Source organism: Carya illinoinensis, chromosome 5 (assembly GCF_018687715.1).
Source record: "Carya illinoinensis cultivar Pawnee chromosome 5, C.illinoinensisPawnee_v1, whole genome shotgun sequence".
NCBI classification, from domain to species: domain Eukaryota; kingdom Viridiplantae; phylum Streptophyta; class Magnoliopsida; order Fagales; family Juglandaceae; genus Carya; species Carya illinoinensis.
Genome location: NC_056756.1, coordinates 28,015,133 through 28,031,120, shown reverse-complemented (window position 1 = coordinate 28,031,120; position 15,988 = coordinate 28,015,133). Strand labels below are relative to the sequence as shown.

At 31.7% G+C, this 15,988-nt stretch overlaps 1 protein-coding gene across 1 annotated transcript; it reads left to right on the top strand.

Moving 5' to 3' along the window:
* Positions 1-2,097: 2,097 nt before the first annotated feature.
* On the top strand, positions 2,098-5,347 carry LOC122308793 (BTB/POZ domain-containing protein At3g19850-like). Its single transcript, XM_043122010.1, has 3 exons — positions 2,098-2,325; positions 2,407-3,552; positions 4,783-5,347. The coding sequence occupies exons 1-3, from the start codon at positions 2,263-2,265 to the stop codon at positions 5,173-5,175; spliced, it is 1,602 nt and encodes a 533-aa protein (XP_042977944.1). The 5' UTR covers positions 2,098-2,262; the 3' UTR covers positions 5,176-5,347.
* Positions 5,348-15,988: the final 10,641 nt, after the last annotated feature.

The window sequence follows — 15,988 nt, the reverse complement described above, 5'->3', positions numbered from 1 at the left end:
TTGATTATTTTGTTCATTTTTATTAGTGATACTAGATCTTGGTCCTTCTGCATTTCAATGTTAAATTGAGTTGAATTCTTTATAAATAATAGTCAATTGAGTGGGTAAAGTAATTATGTGGGACCTATTTAAAATAAATTTAAATATGTTTAAATGTTAAGATGAGTTTAGTATTATTTATGAAAAATTAAAAAAGATTGTAGATTTCACTTATAAAAATGTGTTGAATTGAAAAAGATTGTGGGTCTTATGTATAAGAAAATTTTAAGTTAAGATGAGTTTAATAATTTGAGAGATTGGTGTTTGTATAATAGATTTAATTTAAAATGAGACTGGATTTAGTTAAATTCAACAACCGAACAAGATAGTGAAGAGATAGATATATAAAGTGAATTTTACAAAATTGATCATTGTGTGGTAATTACCTGAGTGAATTTATCAAGTAGCCATAAATCTTCTGGTTCGAGTGCCATCTTTCTCTATAGGTCCTAGAACTCCATTAGGAATCTTAGGAGATGTCTATCCATGATACTATATTTTAGTATCTTTGGGTGTATTTGTTAATGTGTAAAAAAAGTGACAAAAATAGTACGGTTGTCCTAATTCCCTGCGATGTTACCATGTGACGAAGTTTGCAAATCTTCTAACCCCTCTGTAGGTTGGTTTACCAAGGAGGTAACTCTATCGACTTTGTATATTCTTTTCATGTAATTAGTTAAAATAGTTATTTTATATTAAAAAAGTAATATAATTAATCATATTAATAGAATATGCACAAGAATATATAAAATGACTATATATAAAATTTTTGTATTAATTTTATCTATCATTTTAAAAACTAAGTTATTATTTTTACGATAAATATGATAATTTTGTGAGTATATTGAAAAATTTAGAGAGTTCTGCTCATTTTTCTTTGTACCCCTCATTTGCCAAACCCTTCTTATTTAATATCTATATAAACGAGAATTTGCTTTTGTTCATATCTGAGAGTTTTGCTCCATCTCTCTCCATCTCTCTCCGTGGGCCCCCTTCTTCACATGTCCACATAGTCCAACTCCATGAACGTCCAAGGCCAATCGGGAACACAAGTTGCATATAAATATATATAGATATATACATGCAAAATAAATAAATAAATAAATTATATACAGTTAATTTTTAATACTCTTTTATACACTGATATAATTAATTATATATTAAAAAAATTAATATAACTAATCACGCATAAAAATGACTGCATAGCATTATTTATATATATATATATATATATGCCACATGGAATACTAATATTTGCCAATATAATGAAAGCAATGCTTCTTGACTTGCAGAGGCTGTCTCCCACGAGAGACAAACCTCCATCTTTCTTTTTCAGTTTGTTGTACCAACTTGTCGTTCTCTTAGTTGTATAGTTGTAGTATTAAATTTTGTCTCTCTCTCTCTTTTATTTTTTATTTTTTGAGTTTTATTGCAACATTAGGCTGACCAAAAACCCAAAACTGTTATTCATACCAAGGCAGCGAATCAAGGGTACAATGGTGAAAAATAAAAAATAAAAAATAAAGAAAATATGCTGCTTGAAAGAAGCATTCACAGTTGGCAATGTAAATGCTGCTCTGTGACTGTGAGCCACCATCCATACATGGTTTTGAGTGTAGAAAAAGGTTCTATCTAGTTGATTAATTACATTAAGCTTGGTTTGTTTTCACGGACATATGAGATGAGTTGAGATTAAAGTTAAAATTTAAATAAAATATTATTTTTATTTTAGATTTAAAAAAATTGAATTATTTATTTTATTTTTTATGAAATTTTAAAAAAATTATAATGATCAGATTAGATAGAATGGGTTGAGAGGAGTTATGAAAACAAACAGAGTACATACCTTTTCGAGTACTTCATTTGTCTTTAGTTAGTATTAAATGAGGAATATTTTTATAAAATAACTTACAAAATAACATCAATCTACTTAAATACTTCTATTTTAAAATATAGTTGTAAAAAATATTATAAAACAGATTGTGGGTGTATTATTATTCTGAAAAAGGAAAATAAACCACCAAATAAAAAAGAAAAAGGAAAATAATGATGTTCTGATCGGGTTCGGGAACATCACACGTCAACATGTTTCGATAGTTCTATTGCAAAGGGCATATATAAACATGTTCTGTTCCTTCTCCTTCTCCATCACATGGACTTTTGAACATTTCTTGCTGCCCGTGATAGAACAACTTTCCTGGTTTTACTCGATGCAAAGCAGCTATGCAAGGGCTCTGTAACTTGCAAATCCACATCAACGGTGAACAAACATTCTTTCTGGATGGGGTAATCTTAAAGCTCTTTTTGATATATGTTTTATTGATAATTTGTGCAATCTTTTGTTAAGTGGATGCCTCACTTCTGCAGAAGATTATCTCGAAATACTCGGGAAGATTAAAGAGAATTATCAAGCAAGAAAAGAGAAGAGATGAGATAAAAAAATCGGGTATTGAAATCGATGACTTCCCGGGAGGTGCATACGGGTTTGAGCTGGTTTCTAGATTCTGTTATAACAATGGCGGAATCTCAATCACAGTTTCAAATGTGTCTCTTCTCCATTGTTGTGCAGTCTTTCTTGGCATGACCGAGAAGGTTTCAACCAAGAATCTCTTCCAACAAACAGAGAACTTTCTGGAGCGAATTTTGTACTGGTCATGGAGTGATATACTTGTATGCTTGAAGAACTGTGATTCATTCTTTTCACATGCAGATTCATCTGGTCTTCTGCAAAGGCTCGTACATGCACTGTTAGCAAAGATTGCTCAAAATTCAGATATAAACATCATAGCTTCCTCTCCTTCTTGTTCTTCATCTTCTCCTGAAACTGCATCTGGGTTTAGATTTTCTTACTCCTCCAAAGCCACACCTGATTCAGTCAAGCAATCTTCACCAAGCAAAGCGTGGTGGTTTGATGATTTAGCCAATTTTCCCCCAAAGATCATTGAAAGAGTCATTCAAAGTATGGGGTTTTATGGGACTGATAACAACAGTTTATTGCTCACAAAATTTCTTCTCCATTACCTGAAGACTGCAACTCAAAGAAACGCTAACTACAATACATATTCAAGGTTAGACTATGGTGGACTTGCAGACACAGTTATTCATGGAGTTATTATGGTGGGAAAAATTGCTTTTTCCTGCAGAGGGTTGCTTTGGGTATTAAGGGTTGTCTCTGGTTTTGGTCTGAAGAAAGATTACAGAGTTGGGTTGGAGAAAATGATTGGGAATATGCTTGACCAAGCAACATTAGATGACTTGCTGATCTCTGGCAATGAAAGGGGTGTTTATGATGTTAATCTAGTGTTAAGATTGATTAAGGTATTTGTTAATAGCGATGAAATGTCTCTACGAAGAATGAAGAAAGTTGGAAGATTGATCGATAAGTATTTGGGCGAGATATCCCCAGATCAGAACCTTAAGATCTCTAAGTTTCTTGGAGTAGCAGAGAGTTTGCCCGATTGTGCCAGGGACTGCTTTGATGGAGTCTACAGAGCCATTGATATCTATATTGAGGTGAATTTTTCACATCCTTTCTCTGGTGAATGTTTCATATCCTTTCTCTGGTCCTTTCATATCCATGATTACCATATAATTGAACACATTAGGTAGAAAGGGAAAATGCAGAGTATAAAAAGTAATTTGCAAGACAAAAATCTTTTGGATGCACAAGAGTTGTTCATAAAAAATAAAACAAAAACAAAAACTTCTCTGTGGGCAAAAACAGCAGCTTTTATCAAGATTCTACTTCTGATATTGTTTGTCTTTTTCTTTTATCAAGACTCTTTGCAACTCATTCAGAGCCCAGAAAAGGTTTCTAATGTGCACTTTATCACACTGTTGGTACTTTTAGAGTCGTTCCATTCATCATATGAAAAATGCAACTTTAATCCTGTTAATTTTTTCCCACCTTTTTCTGAAAATTAGTGCCATGATGGAAGTGTTACCTACATCTAATGGAAAACACTTGGGGCTGCATGCTGTTTTTGTGAATGTTTCCTGTCAAAAGATATTAAAAAAAAAAAAAAAAAAAAAAAAGAGCTGCTGTTTTGGTAAATGAATACCACTGTCCATCCATTACACCAAATGGGAAAAGGAGAAGATTAAGGAAGTTTCCTCTGTAAAAAGCAAGGGCAATGATCTATCGCCACATGTTTTGTCATATTCTTATTTAATTATTAAGCCATCTTTTGGTTCTATCTACCAAAACTCCCGTGTGGTTCATAAGAGTCCAAACTCGGCAATAAAATACTGAATTTTCTTCTCTCAGAAAATCAACATTTGTGATTGACAATACAGTATTGCCTTGGTTTGAATGAGAGATGAAAATCAAGAGCGAGAAAGAATAATGGCAGTATGCACGGACTAAAACAAAGGGAATCTGACAATCAGTCTATGTTTAGAATATAAAAAAAATTAGGGGCTCAAAAAGATATTATCCAATCGCCCAGCCCTTGTGATTTCTTGAGTTCAGCAACTAGTTGTTAGGCCTATTAAATGCTCGCATGAAATGCTCATGGTCAGTACTTTAATGATGGAGATTCCCTCGTCTGGACGTTACCTTTACAGTTACAGTTAGCCCCTCTCTCTCTCTCTCTCTCTCTCTCCCGCACAGACCAAGTCATATTATCTTTTATCTTCCATATTTTGTTTTCTGATTGAAGTGGATATCCATGAAAACCATAAGAATTTTGGTATATTTGAGGAATTAATTTCTTAACTTATATATATCTTGTGATTGCTCAGTCTCACCGCGGCCTTTCATTTGAGGAACGATCACGTTTATGTAGATGCCTCAACTATGAGAAGCTCAGCTTCGAAGTGTGCAAGGAGCTCGCAAAGAATCCTAAAATCCCTCCCAAGATCGCTGTACAAGCGCTTATATCTCAAAAATCCAAAATCCCAACAAAAGATCATCAGTTGGTATATAAGAATCCAAGCACAAACAGTTCGCATCAGATGGTTTTGAAAAAAGACATTAACCTACACAGCTTCTCAAAAGAAGATAAAGATCATATGAAACTAAGCCTACAACGGATGCAACGGAGGGCGGTGGAGTTGGAGAAAGCATGTATGGTGATGAATGGTCAGATGTCCGAGATGGTTAGGCATAATAGGAATTTTCCAAGACTCTGTTGAATGCCTCTTCCTTTCACTCTTACATGGTCCTTGAATATATATGCATGAAGATGCATGTGTTTCAGTTGAAACAAGTTTTGATTAATTTATCTATCATTTTGTGATTTAGAACGTGTAAAGGTCTTTGTATGATCCAGTTTATATGTCATATATCGTTTAATTGATGCGCGAAGTCAAGTTTGGGGTTCTCTTCGACTCCAATCTCTTGAGGTCACAAATGGGCATGCAATAGCTAGCAGAGAGTTCAAAGCCTTGCAACACCAAGATGGATGTGCAACACCAATATCTTGTTCATCATAGTTGGTCCTCTTTTTGGAAGGAATGTGGTGTTGTGGTTCCTTTCATGAAAGCATCAAGTGTTGTGGTAGATGTACACTGCTCGTCCTGGGAAGCACCTACATATATTGATCCTCTTTCATTTCATTTATTTGAAGCTAAGCATGAAGTGTTTGATCATTTTACCTGTAATTAATTTTATAAGCACAATGACAAAAAACAATTTGCATATTTTATGATGAATGTTTCGAGTAAAGTGGAGATGATCATAATCCCTGCACAAGGACATGACCAACTATTTTTTCATCAATGTGGTGTGGTCTGCCATAAATGCATTGATTACTATGCTAACAATAGGAGAAATGAAGTGGATCTCCCCAACAGTCCTTACAAAACGAAATGCAGCCACAATAACTAGTATGGCCTCTAGTCCTGGTTTTCCAATATCTTAGTCGGATTATAAAAACCGCCACTTTGTGCGGCCCCCTCTTAGCGGAGGAAGATAAGAAAGATGTATGAAAAGTAAGTCATGATGTCTTTTGTATGTGTCAAGACTCAATGACTGCATATGCATATCTGTTCTAGCCTTCTAGGCATTTAGTTAGAACATGTGAATTGCCCGGGGAAGCTCCTCGACTTTGTCTTTATTTTGTTTTGCCTTAATTCTATTGGGACATATATGGAAGATATAAATATAATAACAAAAATAATTTAGAAAAAGAGAATCCGGTGTTAAGATACGCTATTGTTGAACCCAAGGTTTCAAGTTTCATGTGATTATAAATTTACACATGGATTTTGATGATAACAAATGAATTCAAAGAATAAAGGAGTTTCAAGCTCAAGTTGTTCACACAATGGAATCAAGCACATCAAAGAACCAAGCATGAGCAAGAAGGAAACAAGTTCACATTAAAGTCATAGAGTAATGTTGTAAATCTCTTAAAATTCGAAATTAGGATTAATGCTCAAAATTAATATTTTATCATAAAGCATTAAAATACATTTTCCACATGTGCATGAATATTTTTAAAAATTAAATTTGAAAATTTTGAAAGATGATTGATTGTCATCTTTTGCATGTGCATGCCTTGATTAAAGGGTTGAACTTTGAAAATATTAAAGATGATTGATTGTCATCTTTCACATGTGCATGTTTTATTTGAATATTTTCAAAAGTAATTGATGCTTTTTTAGACTTATACAAAAGGTAGATGATTTTGTTTGAAAAATTTGAAAAGTAAAGTGTGCTCATTTTGTCATATACAAAAAGTAAAAGATTAGGTTTGAATTTTTTGAAAAGGAAAGTGTGCTCATTTTGTCATATGCCAAAAGTAAAAGATTAGGTTTGATTTTTTTGAAAAAGTGAATGATGTTGTCTTTGACAATTGAAAAAAAAGAACATTTTTATTTGAATTTTTTGAAAAAGTGAATGATATTGTCTTTGACATGTGAATCTTTTTAAATTTGAATATGAAGTCTCATATGCTTATAAATAGATCATTTGAGAGCTTCACATTCACAACATCCAGAGCATACAACATTCATTCAAAGCTTTCATTCTCTCTTCTCTAAGCATTGAGCCTTAATCCTTATTCATTTTGAGAGATATAGTTTACGTTGTATTGTTCTTATTTCACTCATTGAGGAGTGTTTTCTGATAACCTACCCACTATCAGCTTTTGTATCAGAAAAAGGGTGTGTATAACCCTTGTGCGTGTAGAAAGTATTCTATACCGGGAATAGTTGAATTACCACTTGTAAGGTGATTGCAAGTGTAGAGGGTGTTCTACACAGATCCTTTGTAGCGGTGTTGTTCAGAGGTGTAATAGGTTTCTATCTCCACCTGAAGGAGGTTGAATAGTGAATTTGGGAATCCTCAAGGGGTAGCTTGAGGCGAGGACGTAGGCAGTGGGGCCGAACCTCGTTAACATACTGAGTTTGCTTCTCTCTTACCCTTACTCTTTATATTTATTGTTATTTCATATTTTGTTTATATTTTATATTATATAATTGATTTATAATTGTTATTTTTTTTAATACAACTCAATTCACCCCCCCTCTTGTGTTAGTCATCTGGACAACAGCTATGATGGATACTTTCCTTAGAGTAGATTTCACTGCTTCCAAATCTTAACATACAATAGGCTTCTTAACAGTCTACCTCAAAGATACAACAATGTCAATTCTCATTAATCTCCCTTTTGCTACACACAAAAAAAGATCCTCAAATCTGATTTAAAATAGCTAAAGCCCGAAAAAAGAAAGATACAAAATGAATGCGGAAGTGCTTCTCTAAATTTCTAGATAAGTTTTGAGTATTAAATTCAGAATTTTACTACATATAAGTAAAGTCGCGAATTAATCTACGTACTAATATTGATTCTTTCATATTCAAAATTTAAATTAGCATTATTTTCAATAAAATCTACTTTTTGATCAATCATATTAGATTACTACACATATTAGTACCCAATTATGCTTGCAACTAAATTTTTCCTTAAATTTATAAGTGAATTTTCCTATTTATAAAAATAAAATGACACTCATAAAAAATCACAACTTCTCAATTTGCAATAAACACAATTAAAACATTTTTAATTCAATAGATTGCAACACTTGGTGCAATGGCCCAGCAATTAAAGCTCCATTTCCCAAGTGGTGTGCAATCAAAATGTGCTACCTTGAAATTTTCCTTTAGCATTTAAAACAAATAGTGAAATGGGGACTTGAAACGAAGACGTGGTTTCGTTTGGATAGGCTGACCAATGAACCACAACAATGTTTCACATTATTTTTTACTTAATAGTAAAATATTTTAATCATTCTAAGTCTTAAACCAACAATCTCCCACTCAATTACAATATTTTAAGAACAAATTAAAATAAGTTTCTTGGGCTAAGTACTATGCATAATAGAGATAACTTGCAACGTTAAATGTTTACCTAGTGTTAGCGTGTTTCTATTTGAAAGATTTGTGGTGAACTATGTCTTAAATCAGGATTTTTTAATTCAGGTTTCTCCATACCACAAACAGTGGCGGACCTACATGTGGCCCCCCAATTTTTTCTTTTAAAAAAAAAATCAAAATATACCATAACTTTTAATCATAATTTTATAAATATAGAAAATGGCAACTTCAAAAAATTTATAGTCTCCACATACCATACAAAATTTTATAAAATTTCAATATACTTAGAAATGTCTCTCCAAATTTTTCCCGATAATATCATAATTTTGTATAATTTCTACATATTATTTATTTTCAAGAGTGTGGTCTTACCAAAATTAAATCAAAACTAAGTTTAGGAGAAATAATAAACTTACTAATATGGATTTCAAAGTTTTATGTTATTCAATATTAAGTTTCTTAATATAGAATCCAAAGTAAAAATACAACAAAAATTATTTAATGTTGGTGATCTATTTGAAAAATAGTTGAGAGATTTTATCCTCTAAATTTCATTGAGCAAGAAAAAACTTATTTAAAGTCTGTATTATAACATTATATGCTTAATGTGATATGAAAATATCTAGAGTTTACGTGAAACTTCATAAACTGGCTTACATATTAAAATGAAATATGACATTCTCAAAAATCACTTAATAGTTTATATGGAGAAAATAAATTCTAAATATTTTATTATAAAAATAATAATGGATAAATATTATTTCATGAAACATTATCATAAAAAATTTGAAACATATATTAAGATATTGTATTTTTAGAATTTTATTTCTACATGTAAATTGCAAATTATCGAGATTTAGTTTTATATATATGTTTTTATGAGTTTTGAATTTTAATATGTCGCACATTAGAAAATTTGGCCCCCCTCAAGAAAATTGTTGGTTCCACCATTGACCACACAACATATATCAAGCTTCTATCAAGGTAGTGCATAAAGGTCATGATCGTATCTTGGATTCATGAGCACTCTAGGAAATAACCCAATTACCATAGGTTGCGACCCGCAGTTACACTCGCATAGGTGAGTCCTCCAAAGGTACGTGAAATTCAATATCTCACCTTAGTCTTATGCTCATTCAAAGCAATTAGCCTTTCCTTTGTCATTAGATTTATAGCACTCACACCCTAGGAATGGACCAATAGTAATATTTTAATAGAGCTCTCCAATCACTCATGTAGCTTGTTCTTTCCATTGAACCTTCTTCTTGGGATCTACGGTTAGGAATGTTGGGTTGCTGTTACTGGTGATCTAATTAATGAGATTCATTCACATCCCCTTGACATAGGTATAATCTTCAACTTTGCCAATCACTTTGTCATAGATTCTACAAGGTTATCTTCTGATTTTATATATTTCAAAGTCAAGTACTCATTCTTTATCAAGTATTTTATTATAGAATGTCTGATACTCAGATGTCTCTTCTTATGATTAAAAGTATTTATTATTCCAAACACTTATCACAACCTTATTGTCAAAAAGAACAGAATTAGTTGTCATTGTCATTTTAATTAGTGGAATTTCTTACAACAAGTTTTTAAGCCACTCTACCTCATGTCCAATAGTATCCAAGGCTATTAATTCAACTTCCATAGTAGACTGTGAAATCATGGTTTGCTTGGAAGATCTCTAAGCCATAGTTGCTCCACTGAGAGTGAAAATATATCCACTCATTCCCTTATAGTCTACTGTGTTAGTTATCCAACTAACATCACTGTACGCTTCTAATACAGTGTGATACCTTAAATAATAGACTATATGTCATGATTGATTTCAATTTTTTAAGAATTATGTACATTGTCTTCCAATGAGAATCATAGGCCTAGCTAAGTCTACTCACAGCAAATGGAATATTTGGTCTAGTAAAATTATCAATGTACAAAAACATACCAATAATATGAGAATATCTCAGTTGTGACACATTATTTTTAATATTCTTACTTAAATGCAAACAATAATCAAAAAGAGTATTGAAAGGTTTGCATTCGAACATGTTAAACTTTAAGAATCTTTTCAATGTAATGAAATTGATTTATATTGATACTATTGCGAGATCTCATTAATTTAATACCAAAAAGTACCTATGCCTCTCCCATGTTTTTCATGTCAAATTTTTTAGATAGAAGGTTTTTAACATCAAGAAAAACATATATATTGGCATCAAGAGGATAATATCATTAATGTATAGACATAGCTTTATACATGTACCATAAACTCTTTTAGTGTATAAAACATTTATCAAATTCATTTGTCTTAAAATCATAAGATAAAATTATTTTATCAAATTTTTGGATGCTATTATTTAGAGGCTTGCTTTAAACCTTAGAGAGATTTAAGAAATCTACAAACCCTTCTTTCCTATCCTGGAATAACAAAACTCTTTGGTTGATCTATGTATATTTTTTCTTCTAGATAGCCATTAAGAAAGACAATCTTTACAGCCATTTGGTGGATATCAAGTTTATACATTACAGCTAGAGCAATTAGAACATGAATTGCATTTATTTTAGTAACAAGAGAATACGTATCAAAATAATCGATATCATTTCTTTGTGTAAAACCCTCTACAACCAATCTAGCTTTAAATTCATCAATAGTATCATTAGGTCCATATTTCTTTTTAAAAATCTATTTACATCCAATGGCTTTGCATCTTGGAGGAAGATCACATAAGTTTCATGTGCCATTGGTCTTTAGAGATTTTATCTAATTATCTACAACTTCTTTCCAAAAAGTAAAATCAATTGAAATCATGGAATCCTTAAAGGCCAAGGGTTATTCCTCAACAAAATAGGGATCATGTCCAAAGTCATTTTCCTTTCTCACCCATTTTCCTTCTCTAGGTTCATTTTCTAATACATATGAACTTTTAGGATCAGATAAAATAGCGCGTTGACTACTAGTGGAAGAAAAACTTAATGTAGGTAAAGAACATTCTACTTGTTTTTTAAAGGAAATAGATCTTCAAAAAATGTCGCATCCCTAGACTCCATGATAGTGTTTAGATCAATACATTGGACTTCTGACTTGACAATTAAAAATCTATATGCAAAACTATGTCCAACATATTAATCTTTGCAAGACAACCTCAAATTCTAAAGAAATTAATGTTGGGCATTCTACCCCACTAGAACTCATACGGTGTCTTGTTAGATCCCCTAAATGGTAATCTATTCAAAATAAAATGAGATGCAAGTATTGCTTGTCCACACCATAAGCTCAAGTAGGCCAGAACTAGGGAGCTTGCATTTGACCATATCAACTAAGGTTCTATTTTTCCTTCCAGCAACACCATTGGATTGAGAAAAACATGAAATGGTTTCCTTATGTATAATACCATTCTCTTCATAATATTGAACCAATTGATTAGAGAAATTTATCTCATCTATTAGACTTGATAATCTTAGGCTTTGTTTGGACAGTTAGGGCTTGTTTAGGAAGTGAGATGATCATATCTCATCTCAAAATTTCTCATAATTTTCTTTCAAAACATCATTCAAACACAAACATATTTGAATATCAAATATTAAACCTTTTCATCTAATTACCTAATCATTACAACTTTCCAAAACTTTCAAACAAAACACAAAAACAATACTAGTTTTTCAAATTTCAAAATAAAAATTATATTAAAAAATTATATTCTAACAATATTTTAATTTTATAATATTTTTATTCAACTTTTTCTTTTTCATTTCCAAAAACTCAATAAAATATCTTAACAAAAATTATTTCACTACTATTCATAAAATTTTCATCTTATCTCACTTGCCAAACGAGCCTTTAGAAAGTTTCAGAATATTTGTGAATAATAGTGAAATTTTTTGTAAATAGTAGTTAAATAATTTGAGTTAAATGCATTCTATTGAATATAATTTTTTAATATAATTTTTTTTTTGAGATTTAAAAAATTTATTTTATTTTTTGTATTTGATTTGAAAGTTTAGAAAATTTATAATGATTAGGTAATGATTAGATAAAAAAGTTAAAAATTTGAAATTGAAAGTTTTTTTGTATTTGAATGATGTTTTGGAAGGAAATATCCGAGATTATTTGAGAATATCTTGTTATACAAACAAGGCCTTAATATTTCTCTCCAATTGGTTTTCAACTTCAGTTTTATAAATGACAAAATTTATAAAAAGATTTATCTTTTATTTCCATCAAGTAAATATAACAAAATTTGGATATATCATCTATAAAAGTAATAAAATATTTATTATCACATTCGAAGATATATCATTTAAATAGAAACCATCAATATGAATTAATTAAAGTAGTGATGGATTCATTACAATAGTTTTAAATGGTTTTTTATGTTATCGAAATTGAACACATATTAAACATTTTTCATCCAAATCAATAGGAACTTTAGGAATAATCACTAAACCTATAATTCTTTTAATATTATGATCATTAATATGACTTAATCTAGCATGTTATATTGAACAGGAACGAATCAGATTTGTCAACTATATTATTTTGAACATTTATTACAAAAAAACCCATCACACAAATAGTCTTTTCCCACAAATGACATATATTTAGTTATAATAACATTATTGGATTAAAATAATAATGTATAGCCTGCCCCACTAAGTAAAGATTCACAAATTAGGTTTCTCTTTGCCTCTAGCATGTAAAACACTTCTTTTAATGCAAAGATGTTTCCAAACGTTAATTTGAGTTCAACCTTTCCTATAATAGAGTTAACCATCGTCACTTTCAAGTCGCTTGTATTTAGATTAAGTTGAAAAAAATATTGTGGTTATAAGTGATATGTACATTAGCTCCTGTATCTACCATCTAATTGGCAGCACTACAAACCAGATAAATTTGCAGATGTATGGTTACATACTGTTCATTGGTTCAAATGGAGTTGGTTCAGAAAAGCACCATATGAGCTTCTAGATTAGGTGATTTTGATTATTCATTGCCTAGGTTTTTCCTCTTCTTATAGTGGCAATTTGTAGCTAAGTGACCCGATTTGTGATATCTAAAACAAGTGGCTTTTTTATCATCTTTATTGATATATAAATTTTGTAATGCCTCGGTCCCAGAGGTCCAGAGTTTTAGCTCATGTCACCTAATTATCTCTCATATCACAAAAATTTATACTCCAAGCTCCAAAGGCTCCATTAATCAAAAACATAACTTCATCTTTTTGACCAACTACATAAATTCATCAACAAGGTCATCAATATAATAATTCAACATAATCAATCAACTGCTCCTCAAACTCCTAACAAATTCAACATAATAAACTAGCAAATTATATAAGTCTCCACAAACCAAATAGACATGCTGAACTCATATCTACCAAATAAAAACAATAATCTCCAATAGCAAATAGTACTCTTAAGTACTCAACTCTAGGGGTGTACAAGAAATCGTGGAACCGGCCGTAACCGACTCAGACCGGCCGAAACCGCCAGGGAACCGGTCGGCGGGCGGCAACGATTTAGCAAAACTGTCTATCGTCGGTTCGGTCGTGGTTTGAGACCGGCTCAAACCCCTGAACCGGCCGATGTAATAATACTCTTTTTTTTTTTTAAAAAAATAAACGACGCCGTTCCACTTAAGTTTAAGTGGAACGGCGTCGTTTCACCTACGTTTGTGTTTTATACACAGACTAAACGACGCCGTTTGTTATTGAATCAAACGGCGTCGTTTTGTCTATAAAGTGAAAAAAAAAATTAGAACAGCGTCGTCTGGTATTAAACCAAACGACGCCGTTTAGATATTATATATCGTCTTCTTCCTTTCTCCTTTCCGTTTCTATGTTTCTAACCCTCTCTCTCTCTCTCTCTCTCTCTCTCTCTCTCTCTCTCTCTCTCTCTCTCAGACGAACGACACTGCCGGAGGGGAATCGAGAACCGACCGTAAACCGCTAGAGAACCGCTGAAGTCGATGCGGCCGGTTGTTCTCCTCCTCGTTGATTGGTTACGATCGGTCCGTCCACCGTTTTCCCTCTCATCGGACGGGGGCAGTTCTGTCCAAAAACTGCACCAAAGGGGTCGGTTTTCACCCCTACTCAACTCCCTATTCTTGATCACGCTTCCTATTACTGATTTTCAGTTGAATTATCAAAATCATCTGAAGATATTATGAAGATAAGAGGGTGAGTTATCAATTACTCAATAAGCAGTGTACATATACTAGTATGTAAATCTGAGCATTTACAGAATTCATAATGCAAAACAAAACATTTTTACTTTCAGAATGCAAAAATCAAAACATTACTAAAAATATCAAAGCAAAAGTTTAAAAATATCCTTACTCAAAAGTATATTTTGGAATAGCATAATTGAGCATCATTGTCATCACCATATCAAAGCATCATATCATAATAGAGGCTATGTTTAACTCTTGTAGTAAGATTTTGCATCTGCAAATAGTCAAGCAGAACATAAATAACTCTATCATCAAATGGTGTGCACTCAAATAGATGTCACTACTACCACATTACCATATAGTCTATGGATTCACTCTTCCTTTGTTTCACACTAAAAATAAGATGCATGCTTCCTTTGCCTTCAGTTTGTTTAAATTTAGGTACTTTTCCAATTTGTCAAAAATCGTTGTAGAGTTGATTGAAACTTGTCAAACTAATGATATGTCAACCCTTTCAACTTTAAACAAAGGCATGACATGTGATCTCATCTAGAACACCATAGAGTTGCAAGTGAACTTGACACATTTTTATATATTAGACGAGGTCTCGATCTGATCCATCAAAAGAGTCAATTTATAGTATTTTTAGGACCATTTTCACTTCCTCAATGAAAACAAAGATTAGCGCTTCGAAGGAGGTTGTTGATTAGCAAACATGCTCTCTATTAATGTCATCATACTTGTCTTGCAAATCTCATATCCAAACATCTGCTTATTCTTCACTCACTTTAAGACATGGTTAAGTGTTTTTGCTAATTGTAGTTTGGACATTTTACTCATCTTAGTCCCCACTTGAGCTCCCTTCTTCTTGGGATGGTTCACATGCTCTTCGTCTTTTTGATTGTCCTTTACCTTAGTGTTGCAAATCTAGATTTGATTGTAACAAATCTTCCATGGTGAGTTAGTTGTGACAATTGTTTTCCCAACGTTGTCAACCATGTGTTTTTGAGATTGAAATGGTTTGTTTTGCTACTTACATCCCATTGGCTCGAGCCTCGAGTTCATCTTTTATTTTCCTCCTAGTTGACCCAATCGAGGCATGGGCTTTTGTTTTTGTGGGCTCAACAACTTCTTAGGCTTACAGGCTGCCTTGGGTGGTCCATTTGGCAGTGGACCCCTTATTTCTTTTATAGCAAGTAGTACAAGTTACATAAAAGAGAAATGGTTTCAGTTGTGAATGCGCATTTTTTTTTTTAATAAATAAAAATCAGATTTATATAAAAAATAAAAATATTAATTTTTTAATAATAAATTATATTTATTTTTAAAATAACTCTATGATATTTACATATTTTATAATTATATATATAAAATTACTGTATATAAAATTAAGATATATATTCTTTTTTTAATTATAAATTAAATTTTTAATAATTTTTTATTAAAATTACTGT

Excerpts from the sequence above, each read along its gene's own strand:
- LOC122308793 (XM_043122010.1), top strand. The coding sequence starts at position 2,263 with ATGCAAGGGCTCTGTAACTTGCAAATCCACATCAACGGTGAACAAACA. Across the intron at positions 2,326-2,406 it reads AAACATTCTTTCTGGATGGG|AAGATTATCTCGAAATACTC; the intron begins GTAATCTTAAAG and ends TCACTTCTGCAG. Across the intron at positions 3,553-4,782 it reads CCATTGATATCTATATTGAG|TCTCACCGCGGCCTTTCATT; the intron begins GTGAATTTTTCA and ends GTGATTGCTCAG.